This window comes from Chanodichthys erythropterus, chromosome 7 (genome assembly GCF_024489055.1).
Source record: "Chanodichthys erythropterus isolate Z2021 chromosome 7, ASM2448905v1, whole genome shotgun sequence".
NCBI lineage: Eukaryota > Metazoa > Chordata > Actinopteri > Cypriniformes > Xenocyprididae > Chanodichthys > Chanodichthys erythropterus.
The window spans coordinates 33,303,400-33,323,905 of NC_090227.1; the positions used below are offsets into that span (position 1 = coordinate 33,303,400).

Consider the following 20,506-nt stretch of genomic DNA (forward strand, 5'->3'; position numbering starts at 1 on the left):
GTGTGACATGATCTTCAGAAGTGTGATACTTGTAATACTTTTTTACAGCATTTATTTAAAATAGAAATCTTTTGTAACAATATACACTACTGGTCAGAATTTTGGGGTCAGTGATTTTTTTCCTTTTTTTTTTTCCTTTCTTTTTTTTGAAAGAAATTAATACTTTTATTCAGCACGGAAAGTGATATTAAAGTGATATTGTTAGAAAAGATTTCTATTTTGAATAAATGCTGTTCTGTTTAACTTTTTATTCATCAATGAATCCTGAAAAAAGTATTACAGGTTCCAAAAAAATATTAAGCAGCATAACTATTTCCAAAATTGACAAAATTAGCATATTAGAATGATTTCTGAAGGATCATGTGACACTGAAATAAATAACACATAACAATTGCTGCAATAAATATTTATTTTACATATTTACTAAATTGGAAATAATTGAATGCAAAAAAAAAAAAAAATCATGTTATGACCAAACAAAATGTTTATGTTTGTAGATGATACATTTTATATAAATATTATACATTTATATAAATTTCCCCAAATTTCCAATTAATTCCCATAAATTCTCATTAATTCCAGTAAATTCTTTTAATTCCCATAGATTCCTGTTAAGTTTCCAAATTGGAATATTTCCAAAATTCCCCAGGTTAAGTTCCCGTGGAAAGTTTCCAGTAATTTACCGGAAACTTTCCGCCCCTTTGCAACCCTAGAAGTAAATGATATGTGTCCATATGGCAGCTTTAAATATCGATGCATGATGAAGTGGTACCATATTGGCTATTAGCTGATAATTGGTTGTTATTTTATCTGTATCACTTGATAGATATTATCACTTGATTAGATGTTTAATTTGTTGGATATTTTATTGTGCAAGCTCAAGCAGTTTTTAGTTTGAAGCTGGTCATGCTGATATACTCAACTTTCAAATATATTTCATTCAAGTTTCCGTAGCCGGAAATATGATGACAGGTTTGCAGAGGCTTTGTGTGGTATCCTGTCTAAACTCCAGGCATTGTGGCGACTAGAGTAAGTTTTTGATTCAACCAGTGTCTGTTGGGTCCTTTTTGCATTTTGTCACACTATTTTCTTGCAGTGTGTTTTGCTTTGGTTTATTTTTGTCTCTGATTTAAAGGTTTATCAGTGGAGGCCTCACTGATGTTGGAGCTGCTAAACTTGCCAGGGCTTTGGAGGACTGTCCACACATCACACATCTAAAGTATTACCATTTTGCTATGCCATGTGTTTCATAGATTGAAATTTCAGGCAATCTAGTGATTTGGCCTAACATGTTTGTGTTTGTGTTCAAATATATTTGAGATACACACCGATCAGATATAATATTATGACCACTGACAGTTGAAGTGAATAACACTGATCTTCATCACGGCACCTGTTAGTGTGTGGGATATATTAGGCAGCAAGTGAACATTTTGTCCTCAACGTTGATGTGTTAGATGCAGGAAGAATGGGCAAGCGTAAGGATTTGAGCAAGTTTGACAGGGGTTAGACGACTGGGTCAGAGCATCTCCAAAACAGTACGGTGGTCAGTACCTATCAAAAGTGGTCCAAGGAAGGAACGGTGGTGAACTGGCGACAGGGTCATAGGCGGTCAAGGCTCATTGATGCACGTGGGGAGCAAAGGCTGGCCCGTGTGGTCCGATTCAGCAGACGAGCTGCTGTAGCTCAAATTGGTCAAGAAGTTAATGCTGGTTCTGATAGGAAGGTGTCAGAATACACAGTGCATCGCAGTTTGTTGCGTATGGAGCTGCATAGCTGCAGACCAGTCAGGTTGCCCATACTGACCCCTGTCCACCGCCGAAAGCGCCAACAGTGGGCATGTGAGCATCAGAACTGCACCACGGAGGAATAAAAGAAGGTGGCCTGGTCTGATGAGTCATGTTTTCTTTTACATCATGTGGATGCATGTGCGTTACTTACCTGGGGAACACGTGGCACCAGGATGCACTATGGGAAGAAGGCAAGCCTGTGAAGGCAGTGTGATGCTTTGGGCAATATTCTGCTGGGAAACCTTCCATGTGGATGTTACTTTGACACGTACCACCTACCTAGTGGAGTACATGCCTCGACGAGTCAGGGCTGTTTTGGCAGTGAAAGGGGGACCAACACAATATTAGGAAGTTGGTCATAATGTTATGCCTGATTGGTGTGTGTTTCTGCTTATTTTTGAAATTGGAATGGACACACTGTTTCCAAAATTTTACAGTTGATGATCTGTCATGAACATTTGTCTTGTATCGATTAGTGTGTTTTGTTTATCTGACAGTGTCAGCGATAACTCCTTGAAAGATGAGGGTATAAGAGTGATTGCAGAAACACTATCCAGACTGCCCAACATCTCCTCTGTTTTGTAAGTAGTGTGTTTTCGTTTCAAAAGCTGAAAAAAACTGATGCCGCTCTCCTTCACGTATTTAGACATTAACTGCATAAAAAAACTCACGTTCTTACACTTTTACTCAGGATGGGGAAAAACATAATTTCCACAGATGGAGTCCTCACACTCATTGAGAGGATGGCTGCCTGCCCTTCTGTTCAGGAAGTTCATATTGAGTATGTTGTTTTATTGGCCTGTATAATACATTTATGTAAAATGTAACAGTAAAATGAATATTAATCTCTCCATGTTTTGACCTGTGTAGTTTATGGTTTTTGAAGATTAGGGCACGTCACTTGACCTGTCCATTTGCGTCCATTTCACTGTCATGGGATGTTTCATTCTCTCTTATTGTACACAGGGGGAATAAAGAGATCAGCCTTTCCTTCTCACAAAGCTCAGACACAATGTGGTGAGTGCCGACTGCCAGAAAGTCTCTAAATATGTGTTAGAACTTTGGATTGGTAATACCCTTTAACTCCAAATCATGTTTTCATATTTCACATTTCCTGTTTGCATATCATTTGTGGTTGCTTTGTGCAATATGCGCTTGGTCAGTTATTGCAGTGCAATGCACTATGTCCTGAAAGGGACACATATTATAGGTGATAGATGGTGTGCATTATTTATTTTCTGCACAGTTTGATGGTCACTCAAATAATATATTTTTTTCTCACTTTTTCTTTCTTAGTGAAAACACAGACTTGAATAACACGGAAGGGACAAAGAATTTAAGGTAAGTGCTAAGTCCTTTGAAATAATATTTCTTTTCCGATAAAGGACAACAAATGAATGCTTAGTTACAAAGTCTAGATTTTAAACTTAACTCTGAACTTTAGACTTAATGGATTTAAACTTTATGGCTTCATTATATCATATAGTCCTTTCATCTTGTTATGTTTAATAAGCGGTGTATTGTGTCTATAAAGTACAAGTGTTCATCACTGGGCAGCATTTCAGGAGAATTAGAGGACAGAGTCAGATAGTTTGTGGAAGAGGTTTGGCTTGGCAGAAGTTATGCAATCTCAGGCCAATCATTGGTTATATCGATGATGGCAAACAAAAGACAAATGTGATGCAAAACCTCACGAGAAACGACCATTGTTTCAGTGGGTAATATTTTCCAAACCAAACATACTGCACTGACAGGAAATACATGTTTAATTGTTTCTTTATAGGTTTAAGCAGTGTAACATCACAGTTTCCCATGTAGCCAGTCTGTGTAATAAACTCAAGGGCTTCTCCTTCATAACCCTATTAGAGTAAGTATTAAAATCCCACCTTCTAAACTTCAATATACCTCACAGTGGAGTTCATACACCCACAATTCTTCATATACATGATGTTACATGTTTTCCTCATCTCTCAGTTTGTCCTACAACTCGCTGAGTAACAAGGGCCTAAAGAAGATTCTGGACCTTCTGCCTGAACTAGGAACAATTCAGGAGATCAAGTATGCCAATGTTTTTATCTGCTTCATTTGAAAGTGAAAGTAAAGTGACGTGTGACCATGTATGGTTCCCCATACTCGGAATTTGTGTTCTGAATTTAACCCGTCCAAGTGCACACATACAGTAATGAACACACACACACACACATTGTGAACACATAACAGTGGGCAGCCATTTTGGTTGCTGCACCCGGGGAGTGATTGGAGTTTAGGTGCCTTTCTCAAGGGCACCTCAGTTGTGGGTAATGAGAGTGGAAATTAGCACTGTTCATTCACTTCCCCCACCTACATTTCCTGCGAGTACTGAGACTCCTTCGGGTTACAAGTCTGACTCTATAACCATTAGGCCACAACTGCATAAATTTGGTTTTGACAGTTCCAATGAGACTCTTTTTTTTTTTTTTTTTAAAGAACTTCCCCATGTAACATACCGCCAGTGTATTTCTGTTTTCAAAACAGTATGTATTTTTTTTCTGAACACTCACACAGTGTAAGTGAAAATGGTGTTGATATGGATGGGGTGGTGATGCTTGCTTCTGCCCTTTGTAACCAGAAGAACCTGAGGAGAGTGGATGCAAGGTAAATACCTTGTTAATATCAGAGTCTTTGGTCATTTTTCTGCCTGTCTTTAATTGCTGTTAAAATGCTAACACTGTGCTTTTTCTCACCAGTGGAAATGAAAAGAAAAAGTTGGTTCTTTGGTTTGATACCACTGGAAGGTACTGAAAACAGTTGTGGTTGCAGCGATATTTGCTCAGTTTGTTATAAATAAATATATAATGTTGCCGTAGTATAACCAATGTGCTTCATTAATGCAGACAAACTTCAAGACAGCTGAGCCCAAGTGAAAATGGGATACATGTGCATAAAAAACTCAGGTACATCTCTTTTGCTTCTATACGTTGATTTAGCGATGATCATTTAATTTATTGTGTTTTTTTGTCTTTCCAGTTTAACCCATTGTGATATCCAACCTGCCTACATGGCCAAGCTGTGTAGGCAGCTGGTTAAATGTAAAAACCTTCTGGAGATTGAGTGAGTAGATCTAATGTCTGCTAATCTATAGTGTAGACAAAAGACTGTTATATATGGATCACCTATGTTCTGCTAGTCCACATTGTTTATTTGTGTTACAGGTTCTCCCATCTAAAATTATCAAATGAGTCCATTGAGAAGTTAATGTTGATCCTTCCTGAAATGTCTTCTCTTCATCTACTGAAGTAAGTGGCCATGATAGTCTGGTTCCTGTAGCACAGCTGTAATTGATCCCTATCATGAATGACCTGATATTACTTTTATTCATCTAAGATTACCTTATTTTTCAGCTTAAGTCATGTTGACTTGTCTACAAATGGGGCTTTGTTATTGGTCAGATCTCTAGCTGACTGCCAGCGTGTCACGGCTGTAGAACTAAGGTGTCTTGCCTAAGATCACATCAAATATTATAGTAGTGTTAACTTTCTTAAAATATACTTTTAAAATCACTAATATTGATTATTTGAATTCCTAAAATTGCTTTTAACATGATTTAGACACCAGGCAGAAGCATTCATCAAATTTGTTCCTGAAAAAGCAGAGGCAGCAATTTGCAAGTAAGTAATGTCAGCTCACCTTTGATACAGTGGCCATGTGATTATGACACAAATGATACTTTTCAGTTATTTAGATTTATATCAGGATGGTCATTAAATGGTCAAGTTCTTCTTAGGAGCATGCCACGCCCTTTAAAATTACTGAAGCTGTCAATCACTTCAGCACATGCAGTGAGTTCTGCCTTCTTGTGAAAACTATATGAAGTGATTTATACTTACTGTATTTACTGTACTTACACTTGTTTACATTGTTTCTTCACCTTGCTGGTTATAATGAGCATTCATGAGAGTGCAGACCTCAACTCGGCATTTGAGTGGTATTGACAAAGTCTTATTCTATAGTCTTTGGTATTGAGCGGATTTCTTTTTGGATTTCGGAAATCCAAAAAACAAAAACAAAAAATTTTTTTATTTACAAAATTAATTACAAAATGACCAAAACTTAAACTAAATTGACAATATACCAACAAAAGTGATTTGAAAATATAAATTAAACTATAATAGTATATTGTTTTGTGGTGTGTATTTTGTTCGGAACACCTTTAACTTTATTAATTATTATTCTCAGGTTAGGTAAAGTTAGTCGAGTCTGGCCTAAATTATAAGCATTTAAAATTACTTACAGTTTGTCTGCTCTGTGGTACGTTCTTGTTCAAAGTCTTAAAACACTATAAATCAAGCCAAGGTAGGCAGCTTTCGTAATCAGTTACATTTCTTTTAATTGGTTACTTTTCTTTTTATAATAAACAAAAATTTAAAAGCAAATAAAATTTCATCATTAAGGTTTAAAATACAATAATCACTCTTTTGAATCAAAGGTGTAGTCAGCTCTGTGCTTCCCATCTTCAGATTGGGGTTTCTTGTCCCCAGCTCTGGGCTTCTAGGCGTCGGGGGTACTGACGTTTCAGTATCCGATGAGGCAATCAACTCATCAGTCTCTTATACTCGTGTTGTTTATCACAGACATTAGGTTATCTTCTTGATTGACGTACGTTGTAACTTTCCCAAAATTTCCCAGATCCTTCTCAAGACCTCGCAGGTACAAGCTGTCTGGCTTTTGTGTCCTTGAACTCCAGTAAACTCAGCTAAGATGGCTGATGTCCTCATAAGGCTCTAGGAGTAGAACCACAGTTCTCTATCCTTGAGCACACACACATAGAACCGCACACACTTCTGTGTGCTAGCAGTCCAGTTCTGCACCTTCGGTTTACAAGTCCGACTCTATAACAATTAGGCCACAACTGCATAAATTTGGTTTAGACAGTTCCATTGAGACACTTTTTTTTTTTTAAAGAACTTCCCCATGTAACACACACACATATCTAACAATAACTGTACATCTATGGCATTACAAAATAATACAATAAGAAAAATAAATAATAATATTGTAAGCATTGCCTAATATTTAATACATTGGCCAACTGTGTAGCAACAGACATCCAAAATCTAAACAAGGAGGCAGGGTAATTGCATTTTCTTGATATAATACAACAATCCCTGACAGCAACATAGTGTCGGCCCAGATCTGACCTACATCTGGTCCGCGTGTAATCCACATATACCAGAGGTGGGCCGGATCTGGCCCACACTGTTGCTGTCTGGGATATAAATAATATTAAAATAACACTGCTTTTGATGCAATGCATCTTAAACTGAATGCTGTTATGCTGAATGCTGAACCACTGTAATAAATTATCAGTTTATTTTATGGCCCTGGCGCCTTTGGAAACAGGGAGTTTTGACTCTCTCTGTAATGTTAACAGGCTCACAGAGTATAAACTGAGCAAAGCCAATGTTGAGAAGCTCTCAAGTATACTGGAGAACTGTCCTCACCTATCTGAACTGGTGTAAGTATTCCTCTGTTGTTTTACTCCCGTTTTCTCATCTTAATAGAAGTTCTGTCATGTCAACTCTCTGAATGTTCGGCATGGTAATGGGTATGACAATGTTGATATATTTGGTCTTGGCGGAATAGATCTGTTACGCTGCTGCTGCTTTTATTGCTGCTACTGCTGTTGATTATTGCTGCTACTGCCAATACATACACGACATGCTGCTGTGAGCAAGAAAGACATGTGCTGCTGTACAATATAGCATACATGAATTACCCGTAGCAGATCTATACAGGTGGAGCTGGGGAAGATGAAGGGTTTCTGAAAGCACGCTCCACTGCTAAGGCCAATGCTACCCAAGTATTTAAAGGTTGAGCATGTGAGCTCATTGGCCACTGATACAGCACGAACCAATCAGCCGTGCCCTATAGATAATGATGTGATTACGAGAAGGTTGAGTTAAAGGACCTATTAGCCTGCGCCATCTAGAGTTTCATGACAGAACTTTGTATTTGGTACATTTTAATGTGGTGTAATCACAAAGAGTTTTTTTTTTTCTTTCTCAATTGTAGCTTGTCTCACAACCTTCTCCGAGATGAAGGGGTGAAATGTTTTGTTGACTATTTGCCCAAACTAAAGATTTCAAGCTCTGTGAGGTAAGAGTTTAGTCGCAGCCTGTCTTCACTGACATTTTTTATTTCAAGTTTGCTTGTAATTGACATTCTAAAATAATTTACCTTATAAAGTTTACTTATTGTTCTCCTTTACAGTCTCAGTGGCAACCAAATGACTCAAGTAGGTGCGCTGGATCTGGTCAACTCAATGAATACCTGCGAAAAAGTTGTTGCTGTTGAAGTCAGGTAATGGATAAAACTAACACTTCAATCGGTTCACAGAAAATGTTCTTTTTTTTTATTTTCAGTTATTCTCAAAAAACATTAGTGAGGTTTGTTAGCTAATGTATATGCTTTTCTCATCTTTAGTCTTGGAGTGGAAGATCAGTCTTTGATTCATTTTGTGCAGGAACATGTCAACGGCAAGACTCTTAGGTAATTTCCCCAAAATGCATGTGAGGCATCACAGTCAACACGCAATCAAATAGTCACGCAGATAATATGATTCATTCACTTAAGTCAAAAGTGAAAGTGTTTTTTTTGTTGTTGAGCTTCCTCTTATAGTTGTCTTGACATACAGGTTAAGGGAGTGCAGATTTGAGGGCACACATTTGAAGAAGCTTGTGGAAATCCTGAACAGATGCCCTAGACTACTTACATTAGAGTGAGTATTTCACCAGAGTTACATTACTATGTACAATATAAGTGTTTTGTGCACACTTCATAACTTGTAAAACTCAGTAGGCCTACTGTCCTCACAGAAAAATGCTGTATCTTATAGATCCATTGGTGTTAAAAATGTTTATTGTTCCTCTCTTTCTTTAGATTCTTTTCTAATTCACTGCAGAGTCAAGGCCTTTACTTTTTACTGGACAGCCTGGCTAAGCTCTCCAGAATCCATACTGTGAAGTAAGATTTTTATAAGGATTGATCTTACAGATAAATGATGACATTTGTTTATGACATCTCTTTCAACAGTTGCATGGATTTTTGGATAGTTGGCATATTAACATTTTTCTATTCCTCTCAGATTAAGAAATAACGGTCTGGTTTCTGAGCAAATAGAGTATTTTGTCAAACAGTTCAGTAGCTGTCACCAACACAGAGACATCAGGTAAGAACAGAAAAAAAAAAATCTGTTTATTTAAGGGTGTTTCTTTAACTTCTGGCATTTTTTATAGGGAGAGGCTGTGCTACGCTAAGTGGAGCAACCCCTTCAGATGTGATTTATTCACGATACAGCACTAGCCTCGAGTACCTTATTGCTTTTATAAAACAGTTACCACACAATACAAATATTAAAGCCAAAAATATGTAACAATGCAACTTTCATTAAGTAAAATCACTAAAAGACTTTCTTCCACCGGAAAAAATTGTTACATTATTACGCCATTAGATGGCGGCAAAGACTGTCTTTATGAGCGTGTCAGTCAGTAGCAAAGACTTTTACATTGAAAAGACTGAATTGTTGTGAACAAGAACAAGACGCAACTGACAAATGCTTTGATTAGCGCTGTCAGTCACGGGAAAACCCCTTAACTGTTAAAAGGACAAGATAATACATTGGACAATTAAACAGATTTTTTATTATGAACATAGGACTGACCTAAAGGCAGGGTTCCTACGCGGTTTGGAAAAGTATGGAAAAGTATGGAATTTGATTTGAGTTTTTTCCAGGTCTGGAAAAGTATGGAAAAATATTTGTGTTTCCAGACTATTGCCTCTATTCAGTTTTCTAATTTATTATACCTGCAAACTAGTCACTTTGTGGCGAAATTAGCAGTTTTGAATCAAAATACATCATTTATGTGAATCGTTTACATCCGAAGAGTTATTTTTTCGGGGTGAGTGACTGTGTGACACAAGATTCTCATAAGAATTGCAAATGGGGTTACTATTTTTCCATAGACTGGAGTTAGTCACGATCTTTATACAATAACTCATCATTTAGCTACAAAAATGAACTTTGAGAGGAGCATTTTGCTAAATATATGCTCTATAGGCTATTACATATTCATTGTATTTGTACTTAACATGTTTTATGACAGTCACCATTTAAATGTTTAGGCCTACATAAAAAGAGTAGAAAAATAATTGTCACTTTTATTATAACGTTATAATAAAAACTTCCTTATGTGTAAGTTAGCCTATATGTAAGTAACTTACTATCAATTTAACCTAATATTATAATGACGTACCAGCTGTGGTTCCCTGTATTGTTTACAGCATTAGTTGAGAGATTTTTTTCTTTGAGGAAATTTGCCATGTACTGTACCTGATAGGCCCAAATTAATCAATACTGAATCAAAGGTAATCAAATCAAAATCAAATCGCAAGCTTCTGAATCAAAATCGCATTCGATTGTGAAATTTTCTCAATGCTCAGCCCCGGTGCCAAAATGTTTTATTTTTTATTTTTTACTTGAAGCAAATGTTGTTTTTTCCATTTATTTTCTTTTCAGAGTGCACCAGAATGCTTCCTTTACATGTTAAAATCACAAAAATCTTCTCCTGGGGGAGGATGCCCCCAGACCCCCTACAACTATCTACTTTCTACATGTCACCTTTTTCACCTCTCTTCACTTTGCAAATATGTTTATAGAGTTACGAATTTCTAAAATATTACGGAAACTGCTTGTGCTACTCATACTCGTAGGCTACTCTATAAAAATACTTTGATCATATAATATATGAAACATATAATGTTTCATATATTATATGTATATATGATAATATATGATACATATAATGTCGAGAACAGAGCAGATGGATAAATCACAGAAGGATCTCTATAAAGGAAATGTATCGAATTAATAGACAAATTAAATATTCACGCCTATGTAGCGAGTGGTATGGCCGGAAAGGGAAACAAACTAAGTCATGCCAACTTGTTAAACGGAATATATTAGTAGGCTACTTGTAGATTTTATCCCCAGCAAAAGTTACACAGGTACGTGGTTTTTAAGAAGAGAAGGGCCTAGACATGAATACTAAATACAAAACTTTATTTCAACAATCAAACACTAATTTAAAAATCACTAAAAGACTGTAGGACCCGGACTACAAACATGAAGCAGTGACATTTCCTCTGTCAAGATCCATTAATCAGTTCATGTGAGTACAGTGGTTCAATATTAATATTATAAAGCGGCGAGAATATTTTTGGTGCGCCAAAAAACATAGAAAAGGAGACCGAGGCTCACCAATGGCAGAAATCGTTTGGAAGGAGGTCTGGAAATTTGAGTATGGAAAAGTATGGAATTTTGAAATGGAAAATGTGTAGGAACCCTGTAAAGGGAAATGCTAAATCTGAATGCAGGTAATAAACTCGCTCACTCGATCTCTTTCTCACAATACCCTTTACATAATACAGTAAGCTTCAATGAACAATATCAACTGAGAACATACAGTTTACGTTGCTAAGAGTGGTTGCTAAGGGTGTTGTGTAGTGATACACAGAACCGTTGGTAAAGCGGTCATAGCTGTGTTTAAACACCGCTAATGACCAATCAGAATCAAGGACAGGAGCTATCCGTTTTATAAAACATTTAATAATATATATCTCTTTATAGATTTTTATATTTTACCCCTGTCCCAAACCCAGACTTTCACTTTAAAAATATAAATATTAAAAAACCTCTAAAACTATTAAACAAATAGTGTAACAAATATAAACCATTTCAGTATTTATTGATATGAAATATGAGACATAGAATACAAAGCAAAAATCAAGTTTTGTTTCTCTTACAGAATGTTTTGCATGTCATTTCCAATGAGGCTGTAATTTTCTCAAATTAGATAAAAAGTGTGAACATAGAATGTAATTGTGTGTATTTATCATATATAAAATGCTAGCTATGAAATTAGCTGAAGCAAGACAAATGTAATTTATCCCACCATAGAATGTGAAACACAAAACATGATTTGAGACGTGAGGGAAATTTTGGTGGATGTGTGGGAAACAAATGTCAGAATTTTCCTGTGATACATGTATATACTCTGTTGGACATTGTTAGTACACAAACTTGTGAATGTGTGAAAATTGTTTTAAGAGTTTATTTTACAAACGTTCAAAGAGCTAAAAATGCATTTAGAAACAACAAAAGTTTATTTCTGTGATTAGTTTCTATTTTTATAGAGCAGATACAATGTGAGGATAATGATGTTTGGAATCATTTCATTAGGATTGAAGAGCCATGGCTGACAGGAAATGCTGTTATCAGTCTAATTGCCAAATGCCTCAATCTGCAGCCACACATCAGAGAAATCAGGTGCAGTTCTGAAGCAGTACCCTACAAGCCACACACACATCATGTGACCACTGATAACTTTATGGCCTTTATGACAACATGTACCAATTTTCACAACCTTGTAAGCACACCACATAGTATGTATTAATATGTGATATATATAAAACTGCAAAAGTAGTGAAAGAGACAAAGCGGTATTAATATTATTAACAGTCCACCTGTTGAATTGTTCAAAATTACTCGAGTTAACCAAAATGTGTCTGTTTATTTAACTGTGTGCAGTGCTTGAAGTGGGCCGGTACACATCGGTACGCAGTACCGGAACTTTTCAATTTTTACCTTTTCCATGCATACCACACCCTCCCTTTTATTTTTCCTCTTAAAGCAATGACTGTGTGTGGGTTGTGGGTGGGTTACTGAATGGTTTCCTGTGTGGCAATGTGACCCTAATTTCATCCTACTTCAATCCACTCACACATTCCTGTTCAATAACACAACTCATTTTTATTTACGCACAGTATATCCATTTGCAAGTGATCCTAACTTAATAATGTATTCTTAAGTGATAATGTAAAAATTTTAGTGCAAAATATTGCTTATGAAACATCCCAAGGAGATTAAAAAACATCTTTTACCAAACATTTGCAGGGTCAGCCGTGGTTCCATAAACATCATTACACAGGACAATTCCAGTCCCAGCTCCATCTCTATGTAAGTTTCATAACTCGCTATAATTTTTATGCTCCTAGAGTCTGGAGTACTATAAATATTGTGTATAAGAATGGTTTACAATATTACCTATGCAAAGTTAATTTGACCCTTTTCTGTCTGATAGCGCTCATCCTGAAAATTTCTCACCTGCTCTTCAATCCATCAGGTGTGTGTTTTTTTTTTTTGTTTGCTTGTAAGGTTGTGCATTTTTCTTAACTTGTATTTTAACATGATATTCTGTGCATTTGATGTACAAAATCACTTTTGTCACATTCTTTAGCTTTGATGGCTGTGACATAGAAGGACAGCATCTCGTTCCTCTGACACTTCCCATCCAGAAATGTCATGGCTTGCAGGATTTAAAGTATGTCAATGAGAGTTTATGCTGATTTTGGTGTATTATGTCTATTTTTCTTACTTTGAATCTAACTTCATTTTGTATCCAGGTTCTCTCAGCTGAAAGTGGACAGAAAAGTCACAGAGTTTTTTTCTGCAGTCATTCCATCCTTATCGAATCTCAGGAATCTCACGTAAGTGTTTCATAACTAAGCACAATAAACAGATAGCAATCTTTATTTTATATGTATGGGTGTGGTAGAAATGATGCCACAACTGATGGACAGTTTTATTATTATTATTTTTTTAAATAGAAATAATTTTCACACTGTCACATTTTGTTTTTGAGTTTGTGAATCTCGTTTTAGTTTCCATGTCTTTCATTTTGCATTGTTTTATTCTAGTCATGTGTTTCTCTGTTCTGTTTAGTCATTGTTTTATTACTTTCAGGGTGTTCATTATGTGATTAGTACATGTGTATTTATGTTCCTTGTGTTACATTGTTCTTTGTAACCTGTTGTTAGGTGAGTCTGTGTTCATGTTCAAGTCCATGTTTAAGTATATGTTCATGTTTCTTTTCTAGTCAAGTTTTTAGTTATGTATTTTGTTATCAAATCAATAAACTTACCTCCAGTGAATATGTTACAGAAAGCCAGATCAAGAACATGAGGGGTATAAATACACATGGACTTGTAACATAACAAGGAACACCAGGAGTTAATCAAAAAATGAGCCAATGACTAAACAGAACAAACCTAAAACTAAAACATGACACACTATGGCCTGGTTTTACAGACAAGGCTTAGATTAAGCCAGGATTATGACTAAAGTATCTTTTATAAAAATGCCTTAGAGAAAAAAAAAACATTACAATGCATCCTGAGACAAAACAATGGCACTGACATATTTTAAAGACCCCCTTTGGTGAAAATCAAGTTTTTTAATGATGTTTATATGTCTGTCTGGTGTTTTTAATATGCTTTAAGACAAACCATGTGCAAATTCATGTCACCACCATTGCTGAGTATTTTTTACATTTTTCTGTTGATATGAAAAATCGTGTAGATTTAGCAAATATGGTGGGTGTATGAGATGTATATTATGGTGTTATGATGAACTATATGCCTTTATCCACTGACGTTCTGAGTTGTTCAAAGCGTTTGTGAGGATACTGATTGTTAGAAGGCAGCTGTCTGACTCTGACATGGCAAACGGGAACATGGTTTGTGTAACATTTGCAGCACATTATAAGCTGTTTGATAACATAGTCAAACAAAAGGCTTATCATATTAATTAACATTACGTGTCCGATGTTGTAAAAAGCAATACCATTGTGCAGCGTTTACGTCAGTAAGTTGACCGAGTGGATCTCTGAGCTGGCGCGAGCGAGTGGAGGCGGGGCTAATTTGAAAATTCCGCAAATATTAAATGAGGCAAGGGTGTAGAGTTACATTCAAGCTATTTTAAGGCATAAAGAAATTTTTTTCACAGGAAAAAACTTTAAATGTCATTTTGGTGATCAAAAATGAATTTTAAAGGATAAAATTATTGACTAAAGGGGGACTTTAAGATATGTCAGTACAAGTTGTTTTCAGTTAAAGGTATAATTCACCCAAAAATGAATATTCTGTCATCATTTACTCACCCTCAAGCTGTTCCAAACCTGTAAGAATTTCTTTCTTCGGTTGAACACAAAAGATATCTTGAAGAATGATGGTAGCCAGACAGTTGACAGTAGCCATTGACTTCCATAGTAGAAAAAAGAGACAATGACTACCATCACCAAACTTATTTTGTGTTAAACAGAAAAAAGAAACTTAGTTTTGGAACAACTTGAGGGTGAGTAAATGATGACAAAATCTTCATTTTTGAGTGAATTATCCCTTTAAGACGGCTCAAAAATACATTTTGTCTGTGAAAACGGTCATATAAATATTAAAAACGTTTAGAATTAATTTACTCTTTGTTTAGATGGTCATGCTTTAAAACATTTTATGTAATTTTACATAAAATAAGATTTTTTTTTATATATATAATAAATACTGTATACTTTACAGTCTTGATTTGAAAGGAGCAGCTGAGGAGGATTTGGAAGCTCTTGCTGAAGCATTACCAAACACCCTAAAATTTGAGAGTCTGAGGTGTGTTATCTTACTACTCTTTTATACAAGTTTAATTTTGCACAGGAAAAAAGGTCTTTATAAGGAAAAGTATGTGTAATTTCATTATGTGAGCTTATTTACATTTTCCATCCTATATGTCTTTTAGTTTGTCCCAGCTTGTTTTGGGTGACCGTGGAGCTAAAATATTTGGGAGAGCTCTTCAAAATGTGCCAAATCTAAAGTCATTCAAGTAAGTGCCTGAATTTCTTCATTATTTCTCATCGCAACAGAGTGCAACATTGCTGATTGGCTGATATCTTTTTGTCCAGTTTGTCCCAGTGCTCTGGTTGGACGACAGCTCGAGGGCGTGACCTGGTCAGAGGTCTGGTGCAGTGTCTCTCACTGGCAGAGATACGGTAATATATGTTGTAGTGTTAGCTTTTCAAACACTACACTCTTGAATTTAAGAAATGTGGCTAGTTTGTAATACATTCACAGTCATTGACAGGATATACCATATTTAATACTATGTTTTCAATTATAGAATGGACTCTGTAGTGCTTGATGAGGAGGGTATAAAGATCCTAGAGCAAGGCTTCAGCCGTTTGGCCTCCCTTCGGAGGCTCAGGTAAGGCTCGTACTCCCTGTAGTCTTCATTATAGATTTAGCAAACACTCAGTAAGCAGATATACTCTCCCAGAAGCCCATCCTTTTAATTCATGTCTAATGTGGTTGTTTGCTCTCCTTAGCTTGAACAACATAAGAGTGGTGACATCAGAGACATTTGTGAATGGCACTGGCATACTCTGTCTTCTTGCCGCTTTTAAGGGCTTTAGACAGATGGAAGAGATTGAGTAAGTATTGTGGTCCTTAAAAGCACAAGTACACAAATGCTAACAGCATTTGGTTATATGTAAACATTTTTTATGCTATTTACAGGTTGGAAAGTTGGCGAATGGGAGATGGTGGCACTTGTGAGCTTGTGAAATACATTCCTTCATGGACCGAGCTACTGAAACTAAGGTATGGCAACTGCAACTTTGAGATTCAGGTTATTCTTTTACATGAGAGAACAATTTATATAGCTTTTGATAGAGCGCCCTCTAGTGGAGACAATTAAATATGATGGAAATATAAACCAACTTGTTAAGGTTTATTTAAAATGTACACTAATGTTCAAAAGTTTCTGGTCAGTAAGATATTTTTTTTTGTAAAGAAATGAATACTTTTTTTCAGCAAGGATGCATCAGATGCTTTACATTTTAAAAAGTATTAACATACAAGACATTTGTGATTTCATTTTTGCAGTCTGTCAGACAACAGTATGACTGACCAGGCTGGAGAGAAGCTACTGACGGCTCTATCCCATTGCAGAAATCTTCAGAAACTACAGTAAAGCATTTACTTTTTTTAATTAATGCGTGATATTACGTGCAAAATCAGTAGCTGACTATTCTTCATTATTTTGTTTTCACAGGCTGTCCAAAAACCAGCTTGGTCAGGCCAGTGCTGCTAAACTATCTCAAGTCCTTCCATTACTGCCTCGGCTTTCAGAACTCAAGTAAGTCATGTTGTGGTCTACATAATAAATAATGACAGAATTTTTATTTTAGACGAAACTGTTGCTTTAAAAAGATGTCAATGATGGAAATTTATTTTTTTTTAGTTTGTCAGAGAATCATTTTGACCCACAAGGATCCAAGGCTCTTTGTGAAGGTCTCATGAGCATGAAGGCACTGAAAATACTACAGTAAGACACTAAATACATTATAGAGCCAACTATATGACCAGAATGTATGGGTTTGTTCAAAAGTTTCTTCTTTAAAGGCACAATATGTAATTTTTCACCACTAGAGGTCGCTTAATCAAAACAAAGGCGTAGCTTGATGGAAAGGAAACTGACGAACTTGGATAGAAATCATGTTCATGGATGAGTTAATGTATTTAAGTTTTACTATCGTTACGGTGGTATGAAGCTGGAAGGGTCGAGATCCGTGGAAGCGGGACGAGACTGCTGGAGCGAATGCTAATGATAGAAACTTGCGATGCACACCGATTTCAAGTTCAGCAGAGCTTTTATTATGCTTTTGCTGCAGTCGGCCGCTTCTGCTCTTTTCATTGCGTATGCAGTAATCTAGATCGATATTAGTAAAATTGGAAATCGAGGGTGATGCGCATATGACGTCATTGACAGGCGATGCAGTAACTCAGTCCGTGTCCTGGTTAAAATGGCTGATTTCTCGGGATTTAAACATTTTAGGGTTAATGTAAGTACACAAGTCAACAAAATATATTTAACATTGTTCTAGTGGTTTTTTGGTATTTAAATTAAAAAATCTTACATATTGTGCATTTAAACAAATTTACATCGTTTTAATTCATACTTTTATTCAGCAAGGATGCATTAAGTTGATCAAAAGTGACAATAAAGACATTTACAGTGTTACAAAGGATTTCTATTTCAAATAAATTCATTTCTTTTTAAATTTCTATTCATCAGATCAGCATATTAGAATCATTTCTGAAGGATCATGTGACACTAAAGACTGAAGTAATTACGCTGAAAATTCAGCTTTGCCGTCACAGGAATAAATGACATTTTACAATTTACATAAAAATATATATTAAAATAGAAAACAGTTATAAACAATATTTCACATATATTAATGTATTTTTATTTAAATAAATGCAGCTTTGGTGAGTATAAGTGACTTACTTACTTACTACTTGTCTCTCAGTTTGACTTCAATTGGGAGTTCAGATCTGGTTGGTGTGGCATCATCCCTCAAATACTGTCCATCCATAGAAGATGTCAGGTGGGATGAGATATTTCAGACTTCTTTAAATGCTGTAGTTTGACTCATAAATGCATGGATGGACCCACACATTAAAGGATTAGTTCACTTTAAAATGAAAATTACCCCAAGCTTTACTCACCCTCAAGCCATCCTAGGTGTATATGACATTCTTCTTTCTGATGAACACAGATTGGAGTTATATTAATAAATATCCTGATGCATCCTAGCTTTATAATGGCAGTGAATGGGACCAACGAGTATGAAGCTCAAGAAAGTGTCTCCATCAATCATAAACATACTCCACACGGTTCCGGGGGGTTAATAAAGGCCTTCAAAAGAGAAGCGATGTGTTTGTGTAAGAAAAATATCTATATTTAACAAGTTATAAAGTCAAATATCTACCTTCCACCAGACTGCCTTCAACTTACGAAGAAAGTGTAATGCCTCTCACAGTTAAAAATGTGTACATTACGTCCTACGGCTTCCGTATTCAACTTACAAAATTTACTTTCGTAAGTTGAATACGGAAGACTATATCTGGTGGAAGCTAGATATTTGACTTTATAACTTGTGAAATATGAATATTTTTCTTACACAAACGCATCGCTTCACTTCAGAAGGCCTTTATTAACCCCCCGGGGCCGTGTGGAGAACGTTTATAATGGATGGATGCAGTTTCTTCAGCTCATATTCGTTGGTCCTGTTCACTGCCATTATAAAGCTCAGATGCGTCAGGATATTTATTAATATAACTCTGATTGTGTTCATCAGAAAGAAGAAAGTCATATACACCTAGGAAAGCTTGAGGGGTGAGTAAATGTTTGGGTAATGTGAACTAATCCTTTAAATTGTTCTGGTCCCTGTATGTTTTTCTAAAAACTGCCCTTAGTTTATAAAGTCTTTGTCTTTTTCAGCTTGTCATGGAATGGATGTGGCGACAGTCTTGCATTCGCACTGGCTGAAATTCTGCCCCTGTGTACAAATCTGAAAAGACTCGAGTAAGTACCTGGGTGCTTGCAGTGAAGGTTAAACTTTTTGTTTGATTACATGTTGGATTTACAGTATACTGATGTTATTGAAACTAATTATTGCAGCCTGGAGGCCAATAAAATAACCACGGCAGGAGCAACAGCAATAGCCAAATGCCTCCCATCATGCCCCTCCACTGAAGTAATAAGGTATGACTTGCATATACACTCTTGATTGGACAATTCTAGTTTTCGTAATAAATAAGAATCAACTAGTAGAACTGCTTGACATGCACATTCAATGGAAAATTCTCTGAATTTGTCACTTCATACAGACTCTGGAGGAACCCAATTGCCAAAGATGCTGAGAATCTACAAGATCAGAGGCTGAACTTTTCATCAGTTTAATCACTTGTTCTTTTAATTCGTTTGTATATAATATTGGTGTAGTGCTATTAGAGTTTTAACATTAAGTTATTTAATTGGGGAACACATTACCTCATTAGAACAATTCATTGCACCAAACAACACACTTAACAGCTGTTCAGGGACTGGATTCATTCATGTCCACCTAATGCAAACAATAGGCTCTGGTCAGTAAAGAAAAAACTATGCTGTGGCAAAAAAAAAAAAAAAAAAAGCACAATTACGTTTTTTTTTAGAGATTTACATTTTGAGCTTTTCTAAATTGCAACAATTAGAAACAATTAAAATGTGACTAATTAGCTAGTTGTAGCACAGTGAAGCAGGCAGCTCTCTTGTAAAGTTCAGCACAGTCATGCTCTTTGCTGTTACATCAAACTAAGATATCTTGAAGCTCAGAGCCCAGTCCTCCATTAGGGGCATTCATGCATTGATCCACCCTGGACTCCACCATGTTGTGTTCTCCTTTAAATTGCGTATTTATGTCTGTATTTTACTTGATCTGTTCAACATTTGTCTATTGAAATTTTTTTTTGTTATTTGTAAAGTGCTTGACTCAACTTGATGAAATTGCTCAGTGCTTGTGTCACTGGTAAACGCACAACCATCCTCTCTAGTAGTTGCACTGATCCTAATTTTTTTTTTTACATTTTTTTAACTGAAATAGTATAAATAAAGGTGGTTCATCATAAAATTCATGTTTTGGACAATAGTTATTCTGTTATTTAAAGGGTTAGTTCACCCAAAAATGAAAATAATGTCATTAATTACTCACCCTCATGTTGTTCTACACCCGTAAGACCTTCGTTCATCTTCGGAACACAAATTAAGATATTTTTGATGAAATCCGATGGCTCAGTGAGGCCTCTATTGAGAGCAAAGCCACTGAACCTCTCAAGATCCATAAAGGTACTAAAAACATTTAAAACAGTTCATGTGAGTTCAGTGGTTCTAACTTAATATACTAAAACGAATACTTTTTGTGTGCCAAAAAAATTAAAAAATTACTTTTCAACAATATCTAGTGATGGCCATT

The 20,506-nt window shown here is 35.9% G+C and overlaps 1 protein-coding gene across 3 annotated transcripts in view; it reads left to right on the forward strand.

Moving 5' to 3' along the window:
- nlrc5 (NLR family, CARD domain containing 5) overlaps nucleotides 1–20,146 on the forward strand; it is a 30,220-nt gene extending 10,074 nt beyond the window's left edge. For 2 of the 3 annotated variants that reach the window (XM_067390282.1, XM_067390283.1), the window contains exons 6-45: nucleotides 946–1,029; nucleotides 1,136–1,219; nucleotides 2,288–2,371; nucleotides 2,482–2,571; nucleotides 2,757–2,807; nucleotides 3,087–3,131; nucleotides 3,574–3,657; nucleotides 3,765–3,848; nucleotides 4,335–4,424; nucleotides 4,517–4,564; nucleotides 4,664–4,723; nucleotides 4,797–4,880; nucleotides 4,982–5,065; nucleotides 5,171–5,260; nucleotides 5,378–5,437; nucleotides 7,201–7,284; nucleotides 7,842–7,925; nucleotides 8,040–8,129; nucleotides 8,253–8,318; nucleotides 8,464–8,547; nucleotides 8,709–8,792; nucleotides 8,914–8,997; nucleotides 12,067–12,153; nucleotides 12,781–12,843; nucleotides 12,968–13,009; nucleotides 13,124–13,207; nucleotides 13,290–13,373; nucleotides 15,237–15,320; nucleotides 15,448–15,531; nucleotides 15,611–15,697; nucleotides 15,826–15,909; nucleotides 16,031–16,135; nucleotides 16,221–16,304; nucleotides 16,590–16,673; nucleotides 16,759–16,842; nucleotides 16,948–17,031; nucleotides 18,020–18,097; nucleotides 18,994–19,077; nucleotides 19,174–19,257; nucleotides 19,383–20,146. In XM_067390282.1, the coding sequence (XP_067246383.1) occupies nucleotides 946–1,029; nucleotides 1,136–1,219; nucleotides 2,288–2,371; nucleotides 2,482–2,571; nucleotides 2,757–2,807; nucleotides 3,087–3,131; nucleotides 3,574–3,657; nucleotides 3,765–3,848; nucleotides 4,335–4,424; nucleotides 4,517–4,564; nucleotides 4,664–4,723; nucleotides 4,797–4,880; nucleotides 4,982–5,065; nucleotides 5,171–5,260; nucleotides 5,378–5,437; nucleotides 7,201–7,284; nucleotides 7,842–7,925; nucleotides 8,040–8,129; nucleotides 8,253–8,318; nucleotides 8,464–8,547; nucleotides 8,709–8,792; nucleotides 8,914–8,997; nucleotides 12,067–12,153; nucleotides 12,781–12,843; nucleotides 12,968–13,009; nucleotides 13,124–13,207; nucleotides 13,290–13,373; nucleotides 15,237–15,320; nucleotides 15,448–15,531; nucleotides 15,611–15,697; nucleotides 15,826–15,909; nucleotides 16,031–16,135; nucleotides 16,221–16,304; nucleotides 16,590–16,673; nucleotides 16,759–16,842; nucleotides 16,948–17,031; nucleotides 18,020–18,097; nucleotides 18,994–19,077; nucleotides 19,174–19,257; nucleotides 19,383–19,455 (3,157 nt within the window). In that variant the 3' untranslated portion in view covers nucleotides 19,456–20,146. Of the gene's footprint in view, nucleotides 1–945; nucleotides 1,030–1,135; nucleotides 1,220–2,287; nucleotides 2,372–2,481; nucleotides 2,572–2,756; nucleotides 2,808–3,086; nucleotides 3,132–3,573; nucleotides 3,658–3,764; nucleotides 3,849–4,334; nucleotides 4,425–4,516; nucleotides 4,565–4,663; nucleotides 4,724–4,796; nucleotides 4,881–4,981; nucleotides 5,066–5,170; nucleotides 5,261–5,377; nucleotides 5,438–7,200; nucleotides 7,285–7,841; nucleotides 7,926–8,039; nucleotides 8,130–8,252; nucleotides 8,319–8,463; nucleotides 8,548–8,708; nucleotides 8,793–8,913; nucleotides 8,998–12,066; nucleotides 12,154–12,780; nucleotides 12,844–12,967; nucleotides 13,010–13,123; nucleotides 13,208–13,289; nucleotides 13,374–15,236; nucleotides 15,321–15,447; nucleotides 15,532–15,610; nucleotides 15,698–15,825; nucleotides 15,910–16,030; nucleotides 16,136–16,220; nucleotides 16,305–16,589; nucleotides 16,674–16,758; nucleotides 16,843–16,947; nucleotides 17,032–17,781; nucleotides 17,833–18,019; nucleotides 18,098–18,993; nucleotides 19,078–19,173; nucleotides 19,258–19,382 lie in introns of those variants that run through there. The other variant, XR_010895523.1, reaches the window with a different exon arrangement.
- The last annotated feature ends 360 nt before the right edge of the window (nucleotides 20,147–20,506 follow it).